Source organism: Bos mutus, chromosome 14, assembly GCF_027580195.1.
Source record: "Bos mutus isolate GX-2022 chromosome 14, NWIPB_WYAK_1.1, whole genome shotgun sequence".
NCBI lineage: Eukaryota > Metazoa > Chordata > Mammalia > Artiodactyla > Bovidae > Bos > Bos mutus.
Genome location: NC_091630.1, coordinates 12964868 through 12992211, shown reverse-complemented (window position 1 = coordinate 12992211; position 27344 = coordinate 12964868). Strand labels below are relative to the sequence as shown.

The window sequence follows — 27344 nt, the reverse complement described above, 5'->3', positions numbered from 1 at the left end:
GCGCGCCCCGGGAAGGGATGGTGGGGGGGCGGTCCTCGCGTTGCTCCTGGAAACCACCGGTTGCCAGAACAACCCGGGAGCAAGACGTGAGAATACAAGATGGCGGAGGACCTAGACGAGCTCTTGGATGAGGTGGAGTCCAAGTTTTGCCGACCAGACCCACTGAGACTGGGTACGGTCGAGCGGCCCAGAGGCGGCGGAGGCGGCTTCTTCGGCCACGACCAGAACCGAGCCGAGGCGAAAGAGAATCTCAGGTTAACAGGCGGGAGGGGTGGACTGTTGTGGTGAAGCCTGCTCCAGGCCCTAAGGCCACCCCTCCGCCTCCAGACCGAAAAAACCGTACTCCCACCCGCCCCTCCCACGACCTCCAGCTCCTCTCCGTGTTCCGGCTCAGACCCTCAGTCCCTCACTCCCCGGGGCCGCACGTACTCCCGCGCCTCGTCCTCGAGGATCTTAGCATCTCTCCCCGAGGCCCGACTCCGCCCCCCGAGCAGGCCCCGCCTCTGAGAGCCTGCGGCTTCCCCAGGTCTGTTCCACCCGGACACATCCCCGCGGCTGCCAGCGGGGCAGAGGGGGTGCATCTTAGGCCCCTGCTCTCGAACCCTGAGGGAGTCACGGTGACCCGGGCCTCCGTGTGCGTGAATGATTCTCGTCCCCTTTTCAGGTGCGGGGACCCCATTCCCCAGGCAGAACAATCCTTGGGCCAGTTGCTGGAGAAAACGTTTGCATTCTGGTCCATCATTAGTTATTGTTGTTGTTGTTGTTTTTCCCTTTGAAGCTCAGAATTGAATGAGGTTGGATTTAGGAAAAAAGATTTAGTTATTGGTCACACTCTATTAATCCCACCACCATCCTTCTACCCAGGGCCCCAACTAAGGGTCGCAGAGGATCTCAGGCATCCAAATTGAAATTTGGGGAAATTTCTTAAAGTTTTGGTTTTTGATCTAAAAAAGTATCTTTCATATTTGTCAGTCTTTTTTTTTTCCTATGTAATTATTAAATAGCAATGACTTTCTTCTTATCTCCACTTCCCCTCAATTCCATTTTTGCCAGAGTGAGTATAGGCCTTCAAAGTGATAACTTGGGAGGCTCTACAACAACTCTTGCTTGAATCTCTTAGAAACCCTTGTGGAATTACACGGAGGCAGCTTTGGAACAAACCAAGAGATTCAGTCTTGTTCATTTATGGTTGCGTCTGTGGATTCTGTTTTGCTTTTGTGCACCTCTATGTGATTTCCCAGAGCCCGGCACCATTGCTACCCAATTTACTAGCTTTACCTCCAATGACAGATGTTTGTTTAAAAACTCGCCTTCACAATAAAAACATTCCAAAGAGTCTAAAGTTCAGAAACAGAAGCTCTAAAAATTAGTTGAGTGCTGGGCAGCATTCTAAGAAATAAATGTTGAGCCAACTAAAATGACTGCTTTGAATGGGCTAAGGCTCACTTGACTGTATATGCAAATATCACTCTCATTAATTTGTATATTGTTATCTTGAAGGCTGGACATCCTTCTATACTGATTTCCAGCAGATCTACCATTCCTGTCCTACAGCAGTGTTAGCTTGCAGTTTCTTTGTTCTTTTTATTCACTCCTTTGAGCATGGAAAGAATTTATCAAAGAGCCTTCCAAGAGCCTATTCATCTTAGAACTAGCACAGAGGGATAGGACGACTTGGAGCTAGCTGCTGAAAATGGTAAGGATTAGTAAGGTGGACAGATCCTTTCCAAGCACAGGTCCTTTTATGCCTCTGTCTGTAAAATCCATCCGTAATCCTAGTACCCCATCCCACCATACTAAATCAAATTCTTCAATAATACATTTACAGAAGCTGTAGCAAGCCAGTGCTACTGTTATTCACATGTTAAAACTTTTCACTTGGCAGTATATTTATAAAGGTAAACTGCACAGAAAGCACCAACAAAGACCCTAAACTTAAATATAAATGCAATATATAATGTCAAACATTAAAATTTTATCCTGAGCCAAGATTGATACCAGAAAGTTAGAACCTACTTATATTATGAATTTATTAATAGGAGACTATCTGCCAATTGTACAGTGATTTAGCCTGTATCTCTTTTTCTTAAAAGAGTTAAAATACTGGAACTGTGTCTTTAAAATGACAGTTCTGCAACTAATACATGACTGTGCCACATCTGGATATCAGGAACAGCTGCTAATATAAACAGTCAGAACATAGCAATTTGATGAAGACTTCAAAATGATAAAGAGAAATATATGATTAGTGTTTTTTTTTTTTTAAAAGACTGATGTGAGTTGAACTGCAATAAGAATAATGTGGTTCAGGATGATACAGATGGGGAATATTTACAGATAATATCATAACCTCCTAGATAATAGGTATAATAATAACCAACATTTATTGAATCCTTTCTGTATACTAAGAGCCTTATGTGTGTTTTTCCATTTAATTTCCAAATCCTTATGAAGTGAATGCTATTATTACACTCATTTAACTGACCAAATCAAGACTTAGAAAAATAGTTACTTGCCCAAGTTCATGTTTCCAAGTCTACTAGGACATTGTACACCTAGATATAAGCTTTTTTGTATACCTTTCACATTTAATTGTGGTTCAAGTGTTAAACCCCAATTGTCTGTATTATGTAGAATATGTATTTTATTTTTGACAAACTATATTTTAAATCAAGATTCAATATAAGAAGCAAAATCAGAGAACCAATAGCTATTTATTAACCTTTGATAAAGATTATTGTATTGTAGCATCAAAAAACCAAACAACATTATATTGTCCTTTAAAATGTATATGTTTTCTCAGTGAAATGATGGCATTTTTTTCCCACTTCTATAGGAAAACATAGGTAAGCATAGACGTCATAAAATTGTGTGCTCTAATAACAGACCAGTCTTAATGTAAGCTGGTAGTTCAAACCCCTAACAGTACTGAGTAGACTGGTAACATCTGAATGCATCTGATTCTTGAAATTGTGAAACTGCAGGGGAGAAGGGAATCCAGAGAGAACATCCTGAAAACCAAAGGAGAGAATTTCTCAGGGACATTTTAGCAACCTGCTGTCACAATAGAAATTGAAGGAATTGGTGTCAGGTGCTTCTGAAAGATTAAAAGGATTGTTACTGAGCAAGGCCATTGAATGTAATGATTTGGGCAGTAGAGACTTTGGGGGCAAAAAAGGAGTTTCATTGTAGCTGAGGGATATAGAGGCCAGAGGCAGCGTATTACACCTGGAAGAAGTTTTAAGTAGTTGTCTAGATCTGCTTGTTACGTACAAAATGTCTGAGGTTCTGTGTGCTTAGTCACTTAATCGTGTCTGACTCTTTGAGACCCCATGGACTGCAGCCCACCAGGCTCCTCTGTCCACGAAGATTCTCCAGGCAAGAATACTGGAATAGGTTGCCATGCCCTCTTCCAGGGCATCTTCCCAACCCAGGGATGGAACCCAGGTCTCCCACATTGCAGGCAGATTCTTTACCATCTGAGCCGCCAGGGGAGCCCAAGAAACAAACACTTTATCCTCTGAGCCACCAGGGAAGCCAAGAATAGTGGCATGGGTAGTCTATCCCTTCTCCAGGGGAAATTCCCAACCCAGGAATCGAACCATGGTCTCCTGCATTGCAGGCGATTCAGAGAGATTAAATATTGGGTTGGCCAAAAGTTCATTTGGGTTTTTCCACAACAGCTTATGGAAATTTAATTTAAGCTTAAATTCCATAAGCTTAATTTAAACTAGGTGGATAGTTCTCAACTGTTGATGACTTTACCACTCAAGGGGCATTTGACAACAGCATTTTTTGATTGTCACAATTGAGGAAGGGTGTGCTACTGGCATCTAGCTGGTAGAAGTCAAAAATACTATAAAACATCCTACAGTGCACAAGCCTACCACTGTGACACACACATCAAAGAATGATCTGGTCCAAATGTCAGTATTGCTAAGGTTGAGAAGCCCTCAGCCAGGTCACCAACTGATGCTAAATCCAGTATATTAATACTTGTAAGGAGGTAGAATAATGGATAAAAACTACTCTTCAGTAGTGATAAGAGAGGGTGGCAGCAGCCAGAGGGTTTTTGGAGTGCTTCTGTGAAGAGGAAAGCATCCTTGGCAAGAAACCAGTATGGTGGTGGTTTAGTCGCTAAGTCATGTCCGACTCTTGTGACCCGATGGACTGTAGCCCGCCAGGCTCCTCAGTCCATGGAATTCTCCAGGCAAGGATACTGGAGTGGGTTGCTATTTCCTTCTCCAGGGGATCTTCCCAACCCAGGAATTGAACCCAGGTCTCCTGCATTGCAGGCAGATTCTTTACCAACTGAGCTATGAAGGAAATGTAGAGTGGAAAATAATAAAGGTAAAAGTTAGAAAGGGAAAAACTGAAAAGGCAGAGTCTATACAGAAATGGAGTCAGTCATTCAGTGTTAGCAGCCTCTGCATTCTCTTAAGTCAGGTAAGTATCACACGCTAAGCAGTATCAGGAGCTTCCCTGGTAGCTCAGCTGGTAAAAGAATCCACCTGCAATTCGGGAGACCTGGGTTCCCTCCCTGGGTTGGGAAGATCCCCTGGAGGAGGGCATGGCAACCCGCTCCAGTATTCTTGCCTGGAGAAGCCCCATGGACAGAGGAGCCTGGTGGGCTACAATCCATGGGGTCACAAAGAGTCGGACTCTGCGGAGTCACTACTGAGCGACTAAGCACAGCACAGCACAGCACAAATAGTATCAGAGACTATCGGGACTGTAGTCCTGATGTTAAAAATTTCAGAGCAAATACGTTTCTAGAAATAGACTGAAAAGCCTGTCTTTTAAAATAAATAATTTCATGATCCAGTGAAGTTATAAAGTACTAACGATGTATAGCATCTGTACAATAGCAACTCTGAAGAGAGTTAGTCTCCTTTACTGTTAGGTATCTTGAACTGCCCTAGATTCAATTCCAAGCCTCTCCTTCCACTATTTATATGACCTTGGGCACGTTTTTTAATCTCTTCACATCTGTGTATTCAGTAAATGTTACTGAATTCCGTAACATTCAGTAATGTTGCTGCTGCTGCTAAGTCGCTTCAGTCGTGTCCGACTCTGTGCAACCCCATAGATGGCAGCCCACCAGACTCCGCCATCCCTGGGATTCTCCAGACAAGAATACTGGAGTGGGTTGCCATTTCCTTCTCCAACATCTAGTAAATGTTAGCTGTTAAATAGAAGTCCCATGCAGTAACAGTTTGTCAGTAATCCTATGATGGCTTTACCTGCAGAAGATAAAGAGGTAGTTGAGGTACTCCATCAAGCAACTAACACTGTTCTGTGTGGGTTTGTAATTGATCATTTGGTTATATAACCTTTGGCTCCTGTAGTAAAGAGACTATTATTTGACTTACAATGGAACCCTTAGGGGAAAATTAGACATATGAAAATTATCTTTGTGTATAATTCTCAGGTTCTACTTACAATTGTACATATTTTTTATTCTTAAATAAGTGGTTGATATAATTTAGAAAAGTACATACCTACCTTTCTCTTATATATCATATGGCTTTAAATGTTACATTTTAAGTATGTAAAAGTACACATGTGAATTTGTACTCAATAAACTACATCTTTTTCTCAAGAAACTTGGGCTATGCCCATAGTACAAAAAAAAATTGTATCACAATTCTTTTGTTATCAACTCTAACAATAGACTTTATTGAAACAAAACTCTTCAGATACTTGGCTGACTTTATCTGCACTTAAGCTTCAAATGTTTTCTTGGTTTTTTTTTGTTGTTGTTGTTTGTTTTTTCAGATCAGCAGAAACATTTGAAAAAGAAGATGATCTGGACAGTCTCATTAATGAAATATTTGAAGAGCCCCACTTCGACAAAAAACACTTTGTAAGTAAAGTGTCATAAAGGTAACAGCAATTCTTTCATTATCTCAAGACATGTTTAGAATAATCTAAAAGCTTATAGAATTTACAAGTATCTATAGTCCTGAATTATGAGAAGTAAAATTGTTTAAAGAAATTATTCCACTTAGATTTATACAGGAAAAAAGTATTAGAAACTGTGTGTGTTTTGCTGTTTATTTCTCATCAAGAATGATAAATTAGAAAAGGTGTTGAACAAAATGCAACTTACAGATGAAGTTGATTACTTGCATTTATTTGTAGACTCTAAGAGCACTCTGCTAAAAGATTAAAATCAGCTTGCATTATAGGAATGTGCTTAGCATCTCAGATGCTTTGCCATTGCTCTCATCCCTGAACTAATGAGTTAGTTGGTAATATTTTAATTTTTTAAATACTTGTGTATCTATGACAACTTTTTAAAAGCTTGTAAAATAATGTAACAGCCACCTGTATATTTACTACTCATACTGAACATACTCTAACATTTTCCCAGATTTACTTCTTTGTTGTTTTTTTTTGGCCACGCTGCGTGGCTTGCGGGATTTTAGTTCCCCCTCTGGGAATTGAACCCGGGCCAAAGTAGTGAAGGTGCCACTGAACTACCAGAAGCTATGTATCTTCAGATCAAGGCATTTCAGAAAGAGAAGGAAGTACTTTTCTAAAGAAGTATTAGAGAAGATAATTTGAAACAAAAGTAGGTTTTATAATCATGAAGAAATACACTTTTACACATTTCTTCTGTGTGCTCCCTTTTTTTTGAGGATGAGGAAACAGATTTTATTTAGCTATTTGGCTGCACGTTGCAGCATGCAGAATCTTAGTGCCCCGACAAGGGGCTGAACCCATACCCCTTGCTTTCAGAGCTTGGAATCTTAACCACTGGACCACCAGGGAAGTCCCTGTATGCTCCCTTCTTGAAGTTAGTGATTATATTCAGTTTTCCAACCTGCAGGAGAGAAAGCAACCCAAGTAAACTTCTGGAAAAAAGCAGGTTGATGTCAAACATTGATTGGATGAGAAAAGAAGTGTGTGAATTGCCAGTCCATGCCCAGCTTGTCCTAAGAGGCCAGATTATGCTCCTGAGAACAATACTCCCTCCCCCATTGCTCACCCATCGCGTTGTTTTTCTTTCTTTTTTTTTTTTTAGTTAAAGTATAGTTGACTTACAGTATTATGTTATTTGCCAGTTATTTTGTTCATTAACCATTTTCAGACTCACCCAAGAAAGCCCGGCAACAGCTGCAGCTGTCCCAGTGTGCCAGCTTTGAGTCATAAACGCGAGCCAGGATGGCACATGGAGCATGCTTCCAAAGACAAAAAGAGACTCAGGCACATTAGTATTTGTCAGATATGCACCAAAAATGTTTCCAGTTCTGTTTAACAAAAGAGTTAAGGGAAAATAGTAAAACAAAGTATTTTGCCTCCATTAAATTTCCTCACCTACTAGGTAAATGATGGCATGTCTCCGCATAGTTTAAATCGCCTTTTCTCCTTCTCATTTCCTCTCCTTGGCGGTGGTCCTAGGATGTGGTTGGCTTACGTTGTTTGGTACCTTATACCAGTTAACACTTAATAAATGCTTGCTAATGATGACGTTATGTAACCATATAGGAACTACTGTATGGCTGTGACTAGGTAGCTCTACATTTTCATTGAATATCTAATGGTTGATACCATTCCGTTTGATCAAAACTAATATTCCTGAAGTTACCCAGGAGTTTGGTTAATTTATTTTTAGTTCAGGTGAGTACCGTTTACAGCCTTTAAAATGAGTCTGAGGTTTTTTTCCTCAATTGCATTTTTCCAGGATGAAGTTTTAAATAGCAGATCCTTCATATTAAATCATTGAACTCTAGTATTAACTGAAGAGTTATAAAGTGACTCTAAATCTTAGCTTGCTAATAATGGCAGTATGTCAATTTTCTAGACTAAATGTTAGCGTAGTAATTTGTAAATTCCTCAGGGAGGTCTACTTCCCTTTTGCTTTTAAAAGGTTTTGATCATTGTTTTTATTTCTGAAACTTTAAAATCATAGGAAATTTTTATTTAAGCCATTTTAAAATACTTTTGTTACAAAATAACGAATATTAGTTTTCATGTTACAATTATCCAAGTTACCTGTGGTCTTTTATTATTTTGTTTTTTTTTAACAGAAATTAAAATCTAAATCTTCAGGTAACACATCTGTCAGAGCTTCCATTCAAGGCCTTGGTAAAAGGTAAGTCGGGATTGCTTCAGTGAATTACACCCACTGCTAAGCATGGTCTAGTAGATTTTGTTACCATTTACCAACGTTGAGCAACAAAGCACTGGTTAGTTTTCAGGGGAAAGACCCAATAGCAGCATTTTCCGTGCTCTTCTGGTCTATGACTCCTTAGTGCAAAGGAACTTAAATGGGAGGTTATTGCTGTTGTAAATAATTTTCTGCTGTGTAAAAAAAAGTGTGAACAGTTTCTCAGAATTAATGTGCTGTTATACTCTTCAGTATTTACTTTGTCCCTTACATTATTTGGCAAACACATTTTCCTCTGACTCATTTTAACTCTTTGAGTGGTTCTGAATGTGCAGGTTTTATCCAATAAAGCACTGACCCTGGAATGAATACCTCTTCGTTGTAATAGTTGACTTGCTCAGGAAAATATACAATTTGATTTCAAGAATGTAGAGTCAATGAGGCCAAATTGACTTCTCATGCTTCTTTTATGGTTTGGTTTGGTTTTCTCCCCTCTGTTGAACATGTCTAGCTGCAGTCCAGTGTACATTGGCGGAAGCACCGTTCCGTGTGGGATTGGGACAAATGCTTCACCAAGGTAAGATGTCAGAAATACATTAACGTTAATTAGGTCTTTCCAAATTGATACCCTGTTGAAACATAGTTCTTATCATCTTGGCATGAGTCTGTTTCATCATAAGAGGTATGTTTTGTTAGCCAGTCCAAGGACACTTTACTGAAATGTGTATTATTCGTAGGGGATAGTGTGAAAGCTTGATGTTGGGTATGTGTTGTTCATTGTGTTGACACCTTCTCTAAGATCACTTGAAGTGCCTGGCTCACTTCCATCCCAGCTTGGTTTCCACAGGACACCAGGAGCTGAGCTTCTGCTCCGCCCTGTTTCCTCCAGGCACTGGAAGCCAGTGCGTGGACAGGAGGACAGTCAGCCATGTGCTGTATGATGTGCCGTGCACCCTGCCTTGGCCAAGCAGCGTGAGAAGCTGTGGGTCTGGAGTACCCAGAGTTCTGAAGCAGAGTCTCTTGATTCTACATATTTCAAAAGCAGAAGCCCTCCTTTTGGCGTCTCTTCCCCAGCCCACCTTTTACCCAGTGTCTCACTCAGGACCTGGTTCGGGGTGGTCTTACAGTCACGGTGCTGCCTGTCCCAAGCCCCCGCAGCCTCAGACTCCCACTCCGCTGTCATTTGTCATAAAGTGGGGAAACAGACTGATCTTTAGTGAATCTTTTTTTATTTAAGTATAGTTGTTTACAATGTTGTTAATTTCTCCCGTCCAGCAAAGTGATTCAATTATACATATATATGCCTTCTTTTTCATACTCTTTTCTATTATGGTTTATCACAGAATACTGAATATATTTCCCTATGCTATACAGCAGGAGTACCTTGTTGTTTATCCATTTATATATAACAGTTTTTGTCTGCTAGTCCCAGATTCCCAAGCCGTCTCCCCCACCCCTTCTCCTTGACGCCCGTAAGTCTGTCCTCTTGTCTGAGTCTATTTCTGTTATGAAGATGAGTTCATTTGTGTCACATTTTAGAGTCCACATATAAGTGACATCATACGGTATTTGTTTTTCTCTTTCTAACTTCATTTAGTATGATTATCTCTGGGCCCATCCATGCTACTGCAAATGGTATTATTTTGTTCTTTGTCATGGCTGAGTAGTATTCCATTATGTATATGTGAAGTGAAATGAAGTTGCTCAGTCGTGTCCAACTCTTTGCAACCCTGTGGACTCTGGCCTACCAGGCTCCTCCGTCCATGTTATTTTCCAGGCAAGAGTACTGGAGTGGGTTGCTGTTTCCTTCTCCAGGGGATCTTCCTGACCCATGGATGGAACCCAGGTCTCCCGCATTGTAGGCAGATGCTTTACCATCTGAGCCACCAGGGAAGTCCATTGTGTTTATGTGCCACATCTTTATCCATTCATCTCTCAATAGACATTTAGGTTGTTTCCATGTGTTGTTTATTATTAAATAGTTCAGCAAATCATTTTACTCTCCTGATAAATTTGGTTCTACTTTTACAGAAATCTACTTAACTAAATTATTATGTTTTGTCTAATTATTTCTAAAACACTTTTTCATTTTCTGGTAATTTTTTAAGAAATGAAAGACTGTGCTATATGACAACACAATCACACTTCAGGAGAGATAATCATTGTACTGAATAATAAAAGTGGGATCCAAAAAGACATTGTTGGAGGGTGCAGCTGGCCTAGACCTTGGAGGCTCAGAAAAAAGGGCTGTGGGAGGGAAACTGGGGATCTAGACCAGGAACACCAGGCCGTGGACAGGCTGCAGCAGCCCACAGGAAAGATGCTTGCTGTGAGGGCTGTAAATAAGTGTTGATAGCACCTGACTCATCCTGCCTTGAGGACTGTCTGTACAAAGAGACACAGACTGCCCTTAGAGAAGAATTCCGTCTGGTTGCTGTCAGTCCCGACTTACCTGTGTCAGCCCAGCTGGACTTGTCTCAGCCATTGCCAGACCACTCTGCCGTGGATCCAGGCTTCTCTCAACTCACCCATGAACTGTACAGCGAAGGTCTCCTAGTTACCATCCACTTATGTCTCCTGTAGTCTCAGCCACATAGAGCATCAAAGAAAAGATCCCTCACATACAGCCTTGAGCACCTCTCCCCTGTTCAGAAGGAAAATGAGAGCTGAAATCTGTCTCATATTAACTCTAAACTCATTGTTTGCCTTACCAAACTGGTGTCTTTGTTCTTCCTCTTCTTTTTTCAGTTCTTTTACCTCCAGTTGAAGCTTAGGTCAGATACTCTACTTCCAGTAGAACACTTGTAATTGCTTCTGTTAATACTTTCCACTTAACATTTTTCTGCCTTTGAGTATTTTTACCTTTTTTCCCTGTCTAGAATGGAAAACACACATAGAATTTGCATTTATATGCCAGGTAAATGTTTATATTCACAGATCTTCTTCACCCATCATAAAGATATCAATCATTGACCACCCTCTTCATGACCCAAATCAGCACCCACTGAAAGATAAGCACGTACCTATTCCTGTGCATGTAAAACATTATATGTGCGAAGTACTTTATACTGTCCAGAGTACTTTTTTTGTGTATGTGTATTGGTTCATCTGCTCACAGGAAAAAACCAAGATGCAGATAGAACAAGAATTTTTAACCCCTTGTTGTAAATGAGGACATTGAAGCACTGGTGTTATTTTCATTACATATATATTAATTCATCGTGTGCTTGCTGAGTCCTAGGTTTTAAGTGAACACCTTGTGGCAAACAAATAAGTGGACACTTCCCTTCCCTCAGTGAGCTTTCAGTCTAGATAAGGAAAGAGACTTTAATTCTACAAATAACTATTTAATTTCCACATAATATGTAATGTAAAAGATAAGTACAGGATACTATACACATGGATAATGGGCATTCTAACTAATATGAAAGGTTAGGGAATGCTTTCCTAAGCTAATAATATTTAATCAGACTGTGATGTGGTAAGTAGGAATTAAGCAAAGAGAGGGGAGCATTGGCACCACCGTGTTAAATGAGGACGCACCACATTAGACGGGCATACAACACTAGGCGATCCTGAGCTGGAGAAGCTGGAGGTTCTGGAGGAAGGGAGCAGCCAGGTGAGCTGGAGTGTGGCGAGTGGGGGAAAGGGTGGCTCCGGAAGGAGCTGGAGAGGTAGTCAAGGGATGTTTGGTTTGGGGCCCTGAGGAGGATTTTAGAAACATAAGTCCTAGGGCAGTGGAAGCCGTTGGGTTGTTAGATTTGTTTTTTGTTTTGTTTTAAGCAAATAAAAGTGACATAATCATATTTGTGTTTCTAAAGAAATTTTGGTTCTAGAATAGAAAATGGATTGGAACTTGGAAGGACAAGACAGGAGGGAACGCTGGAAGACCAGTCAACAAGCAGCAGTTAGCAGTGGTCCAGGAGAGAGACAGTGGTAGCCGCGGTGACCTACGTGCTGGCAGTGGCTGTAGGGAAAAGGGGTGTCACTTGAGATACTTAAAATATATAAATGACAGAATTCAGTGATTAAATGGCTATTGGAGGTCAGAGAGAAGGTTGTCAAAAATGACTCCCAAGTGCTGTTCCTTGCCCAAGGCAAGGACTCACCTGTGTAACTTGATTCCTAGTCCATTATGTTTTCTAGTATACCAGTTGATTATATAATGTATGCAAGAAGGAAGCTCTGTTCTTGTTTTCCAACTGCCCAAACAGCAAGACTCCCCAGTGCACTGTGTGGCTCTGACTGAGAACCTCAGAGTCTGTGCAGAAGACTGTATTGGGCTGTGTTTTGGACATTCCCACAGCTAACATCTTTTTACTTACTAGCCAGATAAAAGGACAAAGCCATTGGTGACACCTTCATGTTTGTATTTCCTCACATTTTAGAGGAAAGACCTGACAGGTATCTTTAATTGGAACCATGACTTTATGTTAGATATTCTTTTATATGTAGTTAGGAAAGAAAAATATATTTAAGCTCTGAAGACAAGCCCTGATGTACATGCCGAGGGTATAAAGGAAGGTCTGCTCTACCTGTTGAATCTGTTTAATTTTGGATAAAGCTCAGGTTTGAGAGTAATCCTGAATGATTTTAGAGTGTAAAGATTTGAGTCTTTTACCCAGCTGGTGGAAAGGAGGAAGAGTAATAGCAAAGCGTGGTGCCATTGATAAGGTATAGATAAAACCAAGGCGTCATTTTCAAGCCAAACTGAATTTTACCCTGCTCATTTTTTAAACTACTTGCAGGACTGGAGTATTCCATAGACTGGTACTAATTATGATCTAATAGAGTGAATCGTAGCAGCAGAATGATTTCTTAGCTGCAAGTTGGTTTTATGTTTCTCAGAGGACAGTGTTTGTAGGAAAATGTGGTAGTGTGAATAGATTTGAATAAACTACTAAATTTTAAATTAAAAAGCTGTATTTAACATTATGGTTGAAATTTTACACATACAAAATGTCAGGAAATTCTAAATTATAGTTCCCACAACAGCAGTAATTCAGCCAAATTGCACATATGTATTAAGGCATTAAAGTTAACACTCTGTGCAGTCATGTAATAAACTACATATGCATAAGAAAGCCAGTTATAGCAGCTTTGGGAACCATCATTTTGCATTTTCCTAACCTGTACATTCAAAATCCAAGTTCAAATGTGTACAAATATAAGTGTGTTGAATTTCCATATGTACAAATTCAATTTCATAGATTTCTAACAGTTCAAGAGAAAATATAGAATTGTTTTTCAAGCTTGTATAGATTTTAAATGTTTAGTTATTGTTATAATTAATATTTTTAGAAATATAAAGCATTATCAAACTTTCAGGCCAGAATATATTTGTAATTTTGAAGTTGACATATCTGAATTTTAGAGGGAAATAAATGAAAATAATATAATGATGGACTTTATAATTGTAGAAGTATTATATGTTTATTGAAAAAAACAAAAATAAAAATAATATAATGATGGACTTTATAATTGTAGAAGTATTATATGTTTATTGAAAAAAAACAAAAATGAAAATAATGATGGACTTTATTTTTTAATTGTAGAAGTATTATATGTTTATTGAAAAAAAAAACAAAGGTCAAAGTGTATAAGGAGAAAGATAACAATCTCCTTCCAAACCTAGACAGGATACTAAAAAGCAGAGCCATCCCTTTGCCAACAAAAGTTCATATAGTCAAAGCTATGGTTTTTCCAGTAGTCACGTACAGATGGGAAAATTGAACCATAAAGAAGGCTGAGTGCCGAATAATTGATGCTTTCCAACTGAAGTGCTGGAGAAGACTCTTGAGAGTCCCTTGGACAGCAAGGAGATCAAACCAGTCAATCCTAAAGGAAATCAGCCCTAACTATTCATTGGAAGGACTGATTCTGAAACTGAAGCTTTACTACTTTGGCAACCTGATACAAAGAGCTGACTCATTAGAAAAGACCCTGATTCAAATGTATTATTTTTAATGGCAGAGTAATACTCCATTGTGTATTATGTACCACAGCTTTCTTATCCATTCATCTGCTGATGGACATCTAGATTGCTTCCATGTCTTGGCTATTAAAACAGTGCTGCCATGAACATTGGGGTACATGTGTCTTTTTCAATTCATGTTGATATTTGGCAAAACCAATACAATATTGTAAAGTTAAAAAATAAAATAAAAAAAATTAAAAAGAAAAGACCCTGATGCTGGAAAAGATTGAAGGCAGGAGGAGAAGGGGACAACAGAGGAGGAGATGGTTGGATAGCGTCACCGACTCTATGGACATGAGTTTGAACAAAGTCTTGGAGATGGTGAAGGACGGGGGGACCTGGCGTGCTGCAGTCCATGGGGTCACAAAGAGTCAGACAGGACTGAGTGACTGAACAACAGCAAAATGTTTTTATAAACTTATAAACACCTGTACAGGAAAATCTGGGCAGTAGTTTTTACAAAAACAGGATCATGCTATATATGTTATTGTGCACCTAGCTTTGTGCACCTTTAGGTCAATAAGTAAATGTAATTATCTCTCTTTATCAACTACCTGATATTCCATGGTATAAATGTTATTCAATCTTTTCCCTCTTGGATAGCTATACAGGTGATATCCTGTTTTTCTGCCATTTCAACAATATTGCAGTAGAAATTCTTGAGATATATGCCTATATTCTGGTACTTTTATTTGTAGAGTCCCCAAAACGGGATTGCTGTCACAACAGCTAGGTATAATTTTAATTTTAAATTATACTAAGATTTTCCCCAAAAGGTTATAAGTTCACATACCCACCAGAAATGTCTGAGAGTGCTAATTTTTGCTAACATAATTGGTTTAAATATATATTCCATAGTTGCTTTAAATTTTAATTCTTTATATAGTGTTTTAACTTTAACAAATGCTGTGTGCCAAGCACTGTTACAAGCACTATCAGTATTAGCTTGGTTAGCTCCTCCTAATTGTGAGCGTGTAAGTATTATCACCATTTAAGAGATAAGGAAACTGAGTCACAGAGAAGTTACTTGACTATAATTACACAGCTGGGGAATCAGCATTTGAACCTAGGCAATCCTGTCTGCACTCTTAACCACTCATCTATGCTACCTATATTAGTGAGAGTATATTTTAGGTTTTTTTTTCATTCTTGTAGTTTGTAAGCACTGTTTGTCAGTATAAGTATTTGATTATGTGTTAAAGATGTTTTCTTTCACTCTGTTACTGGTCTTTTCCCTTTGTTTTTGGTATCTTAGAAAACCCTTATTTCTTTATAATTTTTAGGTGATCAAATGTATCTATATTGATTCTAGTTTTAAAATACTTCAAACAATGGAGATTTCTTTAAAGTAAATCACAGTTACTATACAAGTCAAATTGTTTGCAGCAGCAATTACTAATTCTTACTGTATGTTATCGTTTTACTCCTGTCGTTACCGTATAGTACATGAATTTTGAGATCTGCTTGGCATTTCAGTTCCTCAGGTTGTCGCTGACTACCTGTTATGTGCTAAGTATCGCTTTAGCAGTTCTGTCCTGTCTCATCAGCAGCATTTGGCTCTTTACTGCATCTCTGCCATCAACATACAAGCCTGTTCTTTTTCCATCTTTTTTAAATATAAGCATTTCTTAATCCCACTTCCTTTACAACTACCACTTCATCTAAAGAAACTGCTTATATAGACATACCTTCCCAGTGAAACCTATGCAGACCACTGTATTTAAAATTACAGTACAGTTCCTCCCAGTGCTTCCAGTTTTATTGACTCGACTCTACTTTTTATTTTATTTAAAGCGTTTTTATCATCTAATATAGTATATTAGTTATTATAAGTATTGTTTATTCTCAAATTAGAATCTAAGCTATATGAGGACAGAATCTCACCAGCACATAGTAGGCTTTCAGTAAATATTTTTTAAGTGAGTGAATGAATACATTAATACAAAGTAGTGGGGAAACAGAAGCAAATAAGATATTGTCCCAGCACTTACAGGAGAAACAGATTCATTTCAATACAGTGTGGCAGTTCTGTGATAGAGGCATCCTGAAATTTCATTAGGAAGGGAAACACTTAAAAAGTTATCTTAAGTGAAGATTTACTTAGGTGCAATTTAAAAACTAAAAGGTCTACACATCAGTTTTTTTCTTTAAATCTGTAAATATATATGTGTACATATATATATATATATATATATATATATATATCAGTATGTTAGATCTTAGTAAAATAGGTAGGTTTATGCAGAAATTTAACCTAAAAATTCAAATAGGTAATCAGTCCATTAGTATAAAAACTTAGATTCATTTTTGTATTTCTGTTGTTTACTCAGTAATCTGTAATACATGGTATAGTCTATGAATTAATCAGCAGATTTTCACATTTTTAAAATATTTTATTTATTTATTCGGCTGCACCAGGTCTTAGCTGCAGCATGTGGGATCATGGAGTCTTAGCCACTGGACCACCAGGGAGGTCCCAGATTTAAACTTTTCAAATTTAAACTTACCAATCATTTCTAATGTACAGTTCTTTTTCTCTGAACAGAGCATGTGACCATCTGCGTTGTACAGCCTGTGATTTCTGGGTGGAAAGCTACGATGACTATAGGTGGGACAAATCATGTGATTACCTGTTTTTCAGGTATGTTCCTAAAAACTTCACTCTGTGAAAATGTACTTAATGCAATTTTATATTTCTTATTGTGCTGTGATGCCTCTTGGTGCCTTTGGCCAGACTCTGTGACCTGTGCTCTTTGATATTTTTCGCATCATCTCCTTTCCATCTGTGCTATCAGCCTAATTAAGGACATGTTAGTTCTGGACAAGAGCTCAGACGTAGCCTCCTCACTATTTTTCCTGAGTATAGTCTCTTCTTCCAGACCGCCCTTCACTTGCTGAAAATTAAAGCATAACTCTGAGTATGCCATTCTCTTGCCCCAAACCCCTCTGCTTACAGAATAATGTCTAAATTCCTTAGCATGGCATATGAGACCCTCCACGAGTCAGTCCCCATCTGTCTGTCACCCAGCTTTGTTTGTCTTTCCACCATACAGTCTTCACCTTCACAAGATTATAGCTACGTCAGAGCACTCAGTGCTCCCATTCCCTATGACTTGGTGTAAACTCTCCGCCTCTTGGGGTATCTTCCCACCATTTTATCTACCTAAACCCTACATATCCCTCAGTACAATTCATTGCTCATTTTCCATGATTCCCTTACCACTCTCTCAACTTAGAATTAAACTCATCCTTTTTCATGTGGCCACAGCACTTTGTACCTGTTACAGTACTTAACTGTAATAAAAGGTTAAAAAACTCTTAGGTTGGTATATGTCTGACTCCCTCCTTGTGGTTGAGATAATGTTTTACTCATGTTTTTGTAATACTTACTGAATGCCTAATTTTTTTTTTTTTTGGCTATACCTTGTGACATGTGGGATCTAGTTCCCTGACCAGGGATCAAACCTGAGCCCCCTGAATTAGGAGCTCAGAGTCTTAACCACAGGACCACCAGGGAAGTTCCATGAATGCCTAATATTTTTAAGTTATAAAAATATATTTGAAAAAAAATATATATATATATATATTTGAGCTATACCTTCACGTTTTCAAGTAAAAATTAAGGGCTAAAAATTAGTAAAGTACATACATCATGCATTTGGGGGCCCCCAGACCTGTGCCTAAACAAAGACTATATTTTCAGATACAAGTAATCAGAATTATTAGAGCACTCTTCTGTAGCATGGGAAATGGGTGAATGGCTTTCTTCACACCTTTCTGGTAGCTGTTCTCATGTAGATCTATAGGAGTCTCCTCTAGTGTTAATGTAAGAGTTTTTAAACTTTTCACATTAAAAAGTGTTCTGAAAATCTTGTGAAAACTTTGAATCCTCTCTATATATGCAAAGAAAAACTCAAATATGTAAATACATAGAAAAATTACAATTTGAGAGATTTCATGGTCCCCAACCCCAAAAAAGCCTAGTGTAATCCCCAAATCCAGGTCAGGAGCCCTTATTCCTGACCTGGATTTGTGTTAGTCCACTTTTTAATCCCATTGTTGGAAAAGTTAGCTTTTAATTTCAGATTCATTTCATCTTTTCTGACTTATCTAAGCCCTCTGCTATAGGCTTTCTTCTAGTTGATACAATGCATGGGGAATAGTCCACATATTTCACTAAGATGAACCGCCAATTTTTATAAAACTAGTATAATAGAATGTGTATACCATCAAAATGTCAATGAGCACAGGCATAAAGGAAGCTTGTTGGTGATGTAGTTGTACTTGAGGAGCTTTCAGTGTCTCCGAGTTATCAAGAGCAGTCGCAGTTGGTGTACTGTAGATCTGGTGGTTGTTGTGCTTACTCGCTCAGTCATGTCCTACTCTTTGTGACCCCATAGACTGTAGCCCGCCAGGCTCCTCTGTCCACAGAATTTTCCAGGCAAGAATGCTGCAGCAGGTTGCCATTTCTTACTCCAGGAGATCATCCCAAGCCAGGGATCGGACCCACATTTCTTGCATCTCCTGCATCAACAGGCAGGTTCTTTGCCACAAGCACCACCTAGGAAGCCCATAGCTATGAGCAGCCTGGTTTTTAAAAACTACAGACTTCTAGATAGAGCTAGAAGATTCATTACACTATTAAAAATAGATGAATGGAACAAATAAAGGAGAGGCTGTGAATCCCCATCAGGATATAGATCATCGATATGATATTCTATAGAGCTTACTGCTGCTGCTGCTGCTGCTGCTGCTAGGTCACATCAGTCGTGTCAGATCTGTGTGACCCCATAGAGGGCAGCCCACCAGGCTCCCATCCCTGGGATTCTCCAGGCAAGAATACTGGAGTGGGTTGCCATTTCCTTCTCCAGTGCATGAAAGTGAAAGGGAAGTCGCATCAGTCGTGTCCGACTCTTCGCGACCCCATGGACTGTAGCCCACCAGGCTCCTCTGTCCATGGGACTTCCCAGGCAAGAGCACTGGAGTGGGGTGCCATTGCCTTCTCCGTAGAGCTTACTAGCATTTCTTTTCATCAGGCTTTCTTTAGGACCTAGTCTGTAGCGTTGTTAAATACCAGGCTCACAAGATGAATAGGACACAGTGCCTGCTCTCAAGCAGTGCTCAGTTTTGAGAAGGAGAGACAGACACTGTTACATCACGTGATAAATGTGAAAGAGGACTTTCACAGGGCAAGGTGGATGCATTCCACCCTGAGGTATCAGAAAAAGCCTCAGAGCCTTGAAGGATAACCAGGAGTTTGCCTGGCAAGCCATGTGGACACTGGTGGTCTTTTAGGGGATATTTTTAAAGACACAGGTGAAACCGCATGGTGTGTTTGGCAACTTCCAAGCAGTTTGGACTGTGTGGAGTTTTGGATATAAGAGCAGAACTTGGCAAGAGGTGAAGTAGGAGCAAGAGATCAAAAAGAGCAGAGGCATAGAAGAAGTGCTGAGGAATTTGGACTTAATTTTTTTAGGCAGTGGATAACCACTGAAGGTTTTTAATCAGGGGATAGATCTGAATATTTGAGTTTATAAAAGATTGCTCACTATTTATGGGAACCAGATCAGTTTAGAATCACAGGAATTAGCGATTCCTAAGACCATGGCATCTGGTCCCATCACTTCATGGGAAATAGATGGGGAAACAGTGGAAACAGTGTCAGACTTTATTTTTCTGGGCTCCAAAGTCACTGCAGATGATGATTGCAGCCATGAAATTAAAAGACACTTACTCCTTGGAAGGAAAGTTATGACCAACCTAGATAGCGTATTAAAAAGCAGAGACATTACTTTGCCAACAAAGATCCGTCTAGTCAAGGCTATGGTTTTTCCAGTGGTCGTGTAGGGATGTGAGAGTTGGACTATAAAGAAAGCTGAGCGCCGAAGAATTGATGCTTTTGAAGTGTGGTGTTAGAGAAGACTCTTGAGAGTCCCTGGGACTGCAAGGAGATCCAACCAGTCCATCCTAAAGGAGATCAGTCCTGAGTGTTCATTGGAAGGACTGATGCTGAAGCTGAAACTCCAATACTTTGGCCACCTCATGCGAAGAGTTGACTCATTGGAAAAGACCCTGATGCTGGGAAGGATTGGGGGCAGGAGGAGAAGGGGACGACAGAGGATGAGATGGCTGGATGGCATCACCGACTCGATGGACATGAGTTTGGGTGAACGCCGGGAGTTGGTGATGGACAGGGAGGCCTGGTGTGCTGCGGTTCATGGGGTCACAAAGAGTTGGACACGACTGAGCGACTGAACTGAACTGATTGCGGATATTGTGGTAATCCAGTGGGAAGGAAATGAGGATCTGAGTTATGACAGTGGGGAGGATAGACTAGAGATGGATTCAAGAGCTATTTTAGAGGTAATCCTTACTGGAAGATGAGAGACAAATGTCACTCAGGATGGGTCCTGGATTTCTGTCTTGGTTTACTAACATGGGCCACGATACAGTCCATTGATAGAATTTAAGAACAGTTTTGAAGGAGGCGTCTATACGTTCATTATGGGAGCTGATGAACCTGTGGCTCTGAAGCTCAGATAAGAAATGTCTGTACAGTGGTAGTCAGAACCATGAGACTGGAAGATGTTACCCAGAAAGGTGATTTGGAAACCTGTCAGTGAGTGCAGAGTTAAAGGCTTATTTAGTTAAGATAGGAGATGCTTTGGTGTTTATATTGTGGAGGGGAGAGAAGACATTGGAAGGGGAGGTTATGTGAGTAGCAAGGTCCTGGAGGCTTTGGTGCAGAGTGCTGATGGAAGTGAGCTGTGGGTAGGAAGAGGCCTGCTCTGTGCCTGGGTAGAAGGTGGTCATATGCTGATGCTTTCGGGGGGAAAGCTAGGAAATGGAAGCCTTTTCACATCTCATTGCCTGGTTTTGTGAATGAAGATGTGATCTGCTTGAAAGTAGAGAAGTAGAGGGGAGATGAAACACTTGAGGAGGATGGGAAATGTTCACTGGGGAAACCAGAAGTAGGTGATGACTGAAGGCAATGTAAAAGTTCTAAGAGTATCCCAGAATGCCCAGCAGGACATTGGGAGCCATTCGTTTTTAGTGGTACCAATCTGTATGTTGGTTATACAGTAAAAACCCATTTAGTTGTTTCATTGTCCTTATCTTACAAGTGAGGGCAATAAGTGTAAGTAAGTAAGTAAGTAAGTGTAGCTTTGACAAGTTCTAGAACTGTCTAAAAGAAATATAAGCTATACTTGACCATCCTGCCGTAATAGCTAAATAAAATGCTCTTATTTTTCTATTAAATTGTATTTCCTTTATGGAAAATAATGATATTTTCTTTCGAAGCTTTTAAAATAAAGCACTACTTGAAATGTATTAATTAGTTCCTTGGCTTCCGTGATTCCTGTTCCTGAACTCTGTAAGGATTCAGTCCAATCAAGTGTCAGATGTTAAGTCTGTCAAAATATATTACAGATTGAATAAAGGACACTTCTTCACGTAGCCATTTAGTTTTAATCAAACATATTTAGCTTTGTTCAGCTGTTCTCTTTCCCATAAAACTTACTCATTCCTTCCCCTATCTCACTGTAACCTTAGCTGAGTCGTTCAGCTGCTCAAAGTCTCAGTTTCCTGAAGTCAGACCCTTGGCCTTGGAAAGCCTCTCAGGTTTTTGTCAGTGTCAAACTTGTGCCTGAATTTTGTGCGGTGCTGCGTGTGGTGCCCGTTGGCCGCCAGAGGGCACTTTACATCCTGCTTTCCTTTGCAAACATGAAATAATAGCACTATCTTTTTTCTTTTAATTTGTACTGTATTTCATCATTTTTACTGTGTATTTTTTCATCATTCCACTTTGAATTTTTTCATCTTCTTTTGCCATGGAATAGTTACATTACATAAACTCAGTACATGAACTATGAAAATCATAGTTGATTTTCTGTTAATTTCTATGAATTAAATTTAACTTCTGTAGTCTTTTTTATAATAGCACCAAGTCAGATGGTTATCATTTTTCATGAGTTCTGCCCATTGACTCAATTATGTTAAAATTATTGACATTTATTTCAGGATAGGCTTTTTTTTTTTTCCTGATACTATAAGTGAATAAGAACAAATTGAAACAAATGAGATACAATATGAATTCAACACATAGAAATAACAAGCACTTTTTCTCTATTAATGAAAAATTTCCATAGTTAACATATCAGAAGCCTGTTCCTTTATGCCTCTTACATGCCCTCCATGTGCAAGCTTTTAAAATATGGCCCGGGTGAGCATTTGAGGTTGGAGATGAACCACCGTCTTTTCCACTGTTCTTACATCATGTGGTCTCTGATAGGACAAATCAGTGATTCTTCAGCTCTTTACGTCGCTGTGTTCTATAGCAGCCTAATAAACAGACAAAGGATTACCATTGTAAAATATTGCAACCCTCAGAAACCAAAGTGTATCTTCTGTTTTGCATGTGAAAACACGGAGTAGTTTAGTGTTTGGATGTTGTAAAGATTGGAAAATAAAGCAATGAGGATTTCTTTTTTTTTTTAAGTCATTAAGCACTGAACAAAACTATTATACTAAAACCTTCTTGTTTTACCAACAGGAACAATATGCCAGAATTCCACAAATTAAAAACAAAGCTGGTAAAGAAGAAAGGAACACGAGCATACGCCTGCCAGTGCAGCTGGAAAGCTGTTGAAGAACTGACTGACCTTCAGACCGACCATCAGCTTCGCTGGGTTTGTGGCAAACACTAAGGATCCAGACGTCCTACATTCAGACAGCTGCACCCATGAGAGCAGTCTCCATTCATCGCCACGGTGTTTCGGTAAAGGCACATAGTGTCATGCCCTTGGGAAAAGACAAAGTTCCATTTAATGGCTGTACAAATTGTCAAGGACTAAATGGACTTGGGAGGATAATGTGCTTTAACATTTTGGAATTATTCATTTTTGATATATGAGCATTTCACTTAGTAAGGTAACAGGTTATCCAAATACTTCTTTGCTAGGCTGTCTCCTGGAGTTTCATACAGATATATAGCCATTCACTAGTAATTGCCATACTCCTGACTGCTAATACTCTTAGCATGAGTATTCCTCATTACAGCAGTTACAGGGGATAAAGCAGACCTTTGGCCCTGCAGAGAGGTCACTGAGAGGGGTATACATCACCTGCTCTGGTCAGATCTGCTGTTAGCAAAAATAATAATTTAGGCATGTCAGAATCCATATAGTCAGTGACTGATGAAAGGGTTTTCAAGAGTGTGGGTGAACTGTAGGTGAAAACACTGCCTGTGTCTGATGTTACTTCACAAACTCAAAGCAATTCTATGCACAACAGTCAGTATATATTACCAGTTTTAACTTATTTCTCCTCCTTTTGTTCATTTAGATATCAAAAGGTATCTAGTTTGTGTTTTAGCAAATACTCATTTCTATATAAAAAAAAGTTGTTTTGATGCACCTAAAACTACAAGGAAAAATCCTGATACAGATCATTGCTGGATTTACCAAGTACCTTCTTGCCTTTAATGCCCTAAAACTCCATTAAGTAAAGAGAACAGCAAGTAAGATATGAGAACAGCAAGTAAGATATTTTCTCAGGCAGCCTGTTGATTTTTCTGGTAGGATCAGGTTGACATGCTGTTCATTAGATAACTACATGAAAAGAGAAATAAAGCATAGCTGAACCAGCAGGTAACCTGTTGGGCTCCTTAATATGACTAAGACCTGAGGAATCCTACAAAGCAGCACATTTGGAAAAGCAGTTACCTCAAAATTACCAGCTCCCAGCCTCATCAGGAGATTCCAGTTTGCCAGACGCTCTTCACCCCATGTGTCTATTATGCAGTTCAGATATGTGACACAAGGCTTCCTTAAAGGGAGTAACCAAACACAGTTATGATCTGTTTAGTCTTATACTGAATCTGTTCCAACCATTTTACGCAAGCAAAGAAAGATCTGGTCATTAAAATCCTTTTCCTAACCGTGACACTTTTGCATATGTGTATAACTTGCTCTAGTAAGTCTAGTATTCTGATAGGATACCTCTCACTGGCAGATGCTCACATTCTTATATTAAGGATATGTTTACAGATCTTATCTTTCAATAAAAGTGTTTTATCCTCTAAAATTTTATCAGAAACATAGGAGGATCTGGGTTAAATTGCCTATTGCAAAAAATAGCAGAGCACCAAGATCCCCACATTCAGGACCTCATGGAATTTGGCACGTTTAGTCATAATGGTGATTTTTTTTTTAATTTAAACGAGCAAATTTACTAAATTATGGATTTTAATTTTTTGCTTTTATTATTTCATTATAACTATTCTGTAACTTAGATATATTGCCCATGTTTAGCAGTCCGTAACATTATAGTTATAATAATTAATTCCCCAATGTCAGAACTGTGTAAATGAGTTCATATTTTTGTTGGCAATTTACTTTATAAGCTTTTTAATATTGTATAATTTTTAATCTAAAATGTAGAAAGTATATGTTTATATACAAATGAGTAGACTAGTACCAGTTGTATCTTATTAGCCAAAATGCAGCTACTTTACTGTCAGTGTAGAAGAGTGTAGCTTGTAATCAATTATAATTTTTAAATGCAAAGTCTATAAAACTTTCAAGATGTTTTGCCCATTTGTTTTCAATATTTATAATAATTTTCTACTACCTTCAAGTATCTTATTTTTTTAATTAAAGTTTTATTGAAACACAGTATGTAACAAACCCACTTGTTCATCTAGTTGTAGAGCCCTAGTGCCGGCTCGGTGCTTGGCAACATGGGGGCTCTTCGTTTCTGGCTCAGGGATCAAGCCTGAGTCTCCTGCATTGCATGGATTCTTGACTGCTGGACGACCAGGAAGGTCCCAGCAAGTGTCTGTTTCTTATCAAGCCAGGTAGCTACTTTATTTGAACTCTGTTGTACTCACATACCTTTATCTTGCCCAGAAGTAAATAAATAATAAGTAGCTTTACTCTGAATTTAGGTGTATTTTTTTTGTTTTATAATAAATATTCAAATGGGGATTAATGCGATATAATTTTGATAATTTCCTTTAAAATACCAACAAAAAGTTTTGAGCCGTCCAGTCGAACAGAGAATGGATTTATCTGCATTGGGGAAGAGAAGCATGCCAAGTTTCAGTGCCTGTGTAAGCATGTGTGTGTACGTGCACGTGTAAGAGAGCGTGGCAGCCAGAGGAACAGGTCTGAGCGTAGGAAGGAGCCTGCGGACAATGGCTGGTGTCCATCCAGACCCATACGATGATGTCTGTACACTTAACACCCTCCTTTCCTTGGGCCAAAGAAATGCATCAAACTATGATTTTTAATGGTTTTCCCTCCTTTTCTTACTCACCTGATATTTTTTAATGTGGGAGGGAAGGGTCTTAAATCTAATAAGTATTGTAATGAAGCTTAATAGTAACTCAAATGCTGACTTTTTTTTTCAGATGTTAGGTTTTAAACGAAATCTCTATCAGCCACCATACTAGCTTTATGTATTGTTTAAGGTAATTCTGAAAGGAACGAAAAATTTCAAAATATACAGTCTCTTTTGAGGTTTTACATTGTATCACATTTATTTGGGTTTGTGACACCAGATGTACCCTATTTTAAAGTGTGGCATGGAATATATAGGTATGGTTGATAATTAAATTTTTTTTCAGACTTTCCCCAAGATGGGTGACAATATGAAGTGTTACAAGATCAGAGTTGGAAGTCATGTCCCTTGGAAAGCTACTTAACCTTGGGGCTTTATTTGCCTCATCTTTGTGAATGGTGATATCCCTTTTGTAAGCTTGTTGTGAAGATTAAATTATATACATGTGAAAATGATACGACGTAGTATGGTGTTCAGTTCAGAAAAAGTGCTTTATAAATGCTCTCACTCTTCTTCCTTCTATCTAAATTAATTGTTACCACATGTTTCTTACAGTAAAGCATTTGATCACGTTTATTCATTCCCTAACATTCAATCTGTGAAAACCTACTCTGCTGTCATTTTATCTTATTTCTAGTAAATATAAACACGTCTAGCTTTATTTTCATGTAAGTGGAAATAACTTTCAAAAACACCCACTCACTCCAGCCTTCTCTTCCTGTCGACTTTAAACCAAATGAGCATAATGAAGGCCTCCCAGGCCTTTCACAGCATCTTTTTGGCTTCTTCTGCCTCCCTCCTCTTCCAACTAGACCTACAGCGCACCCAGTGTTCCTTAGACTACTGCATGTTTTGCTGTCTTAATGTTCTTGCTCACCCTCATCTAATTCTATCAAAATTTGACTCATTTCTTAAAGTCTGTATTTTGTACATCAGTGGTTTTCATGGTGTTTTCCACTCTCAGAGAAGTCCCCTGGAGTCTTGCAGGGCGTCCACATGGTCAAACCTATTTTTGTAACACGAAGACGTTAATGCTTTTTCATGTTTTCACTTTGTTGACATTTAATACTGTGGTGGAGAGGCAGAGGAACCAGAGATCAAATTGCCAGCATTTGTTGGATCATAGAAAAAGCAAGAGAGTTGCAGAAAAACATCTGCTTCTGCTTTATTGACTATCCCAAAGCCTTTGACTGTGGATCACAACAAACTGTGGAAAATTCTTTGAAGAGATGGGAATACCAGACCACCTTACCTGCTTCCTGAGAAACCTGTATGCTGGTCAAAAAGCAACAGTTAGAACCCAACATGGGACAACGGACTGGTTCCAAATTGGGAAAGGAGTACATCAAGGCTGTATATTGTCACCCTGCTTGTTTAACTTATGTGCAGAGTACATCATGCGAAATGCCAGGCTGGATGAAGCACAAGCTGGAATCATGATTGCCAGGAGAAATGTTAATAACCTCAGATATGCACCCTTATGGCACAAAGCAAAGAAGAACTAAAGAGCCTCTTGATGAAAGTAAAAGAGGAGAGTAAAAAAGCTGACTTAAAACTCAACATTCAAAAAACCAAGATCATGGCATTCTATCCCATCACTGCATGGCAAATAGATGGGGAAACAGTGACAGACTTTCTTTTCTTGGGCTCCAAAATCACTGCAGATGGTGACTGTAGCCACGAAATTTAAAAAAGACACTTGTTCCTTGGAAGAAAAGTTATGACCAAGCTAGACAGCATGTTAAAAAGCAGAGACAATACTTTACCAACAAAGGTCTGTCTAGTCAAGGCTATGGTTTTTCCAGTAGTCATGTATAGAAGTGAGAGTTGGACCATAAAGAAAGCTGAGCACCGAAGAATTGATGCTTTTGAACTGTGGTGTTGGAGAAGATTCTTAAGAGTCCCTTG

General features: G+C 39.1%; 1 protein-coding gene across 1 annotated transcript; it reads left to right on the top strand.

Annotated features, from left to right (window-relative positions):
- Positions 1-25891, top strand: CFAP418 (cilia and flagella associated protein 418). The gene is made up of 6 exons (XM_005895542.3): positions 1-254; positions 5779-5866; positions 8037-8101; positions 8628-8693; positions 16639-16734; positions 22648-25891. Exons 1-6 carry the CDS (start codon positions 100-102, stop codon positions 22799-22801), a joined length of 624 nt encoding a protein of 207 aa, XP_005895604.1. The 5' UTR covers positions 1-99; the 3' UTR covers positions 22802-25891.
- Positions 25892-27344: the final 1453 nt, after the last annotated feature.

What these genes read in the sequence shown, in the direction of transcription:
- CFAP418 (XM_005895542.3), top strand. Translation starts at nt 100, where the DNA reads ATGGCGGAGGACCTAGACGAGCTCTTGGATGAGGTGGAGTCCAAGTTT. An exon ending in ACTTCGACAAAAAACACTTT is followed by an intron (nt 5,867 to 8,036) that starts GTAAGTAAAGTG and finishes TTTTTTTAACAG; the next exon opens with AAATTAAAATCTAAATCTTC. An exon ending in ATTCAAGGCCTTGGTAAAAG is followed by an intron (nt 8,102 to 8,627) that starts GTAAGTCGGGAT and finishes GAACATGTCTAG; the next exon opens with CTGCAGTCCAGTGTACATTG.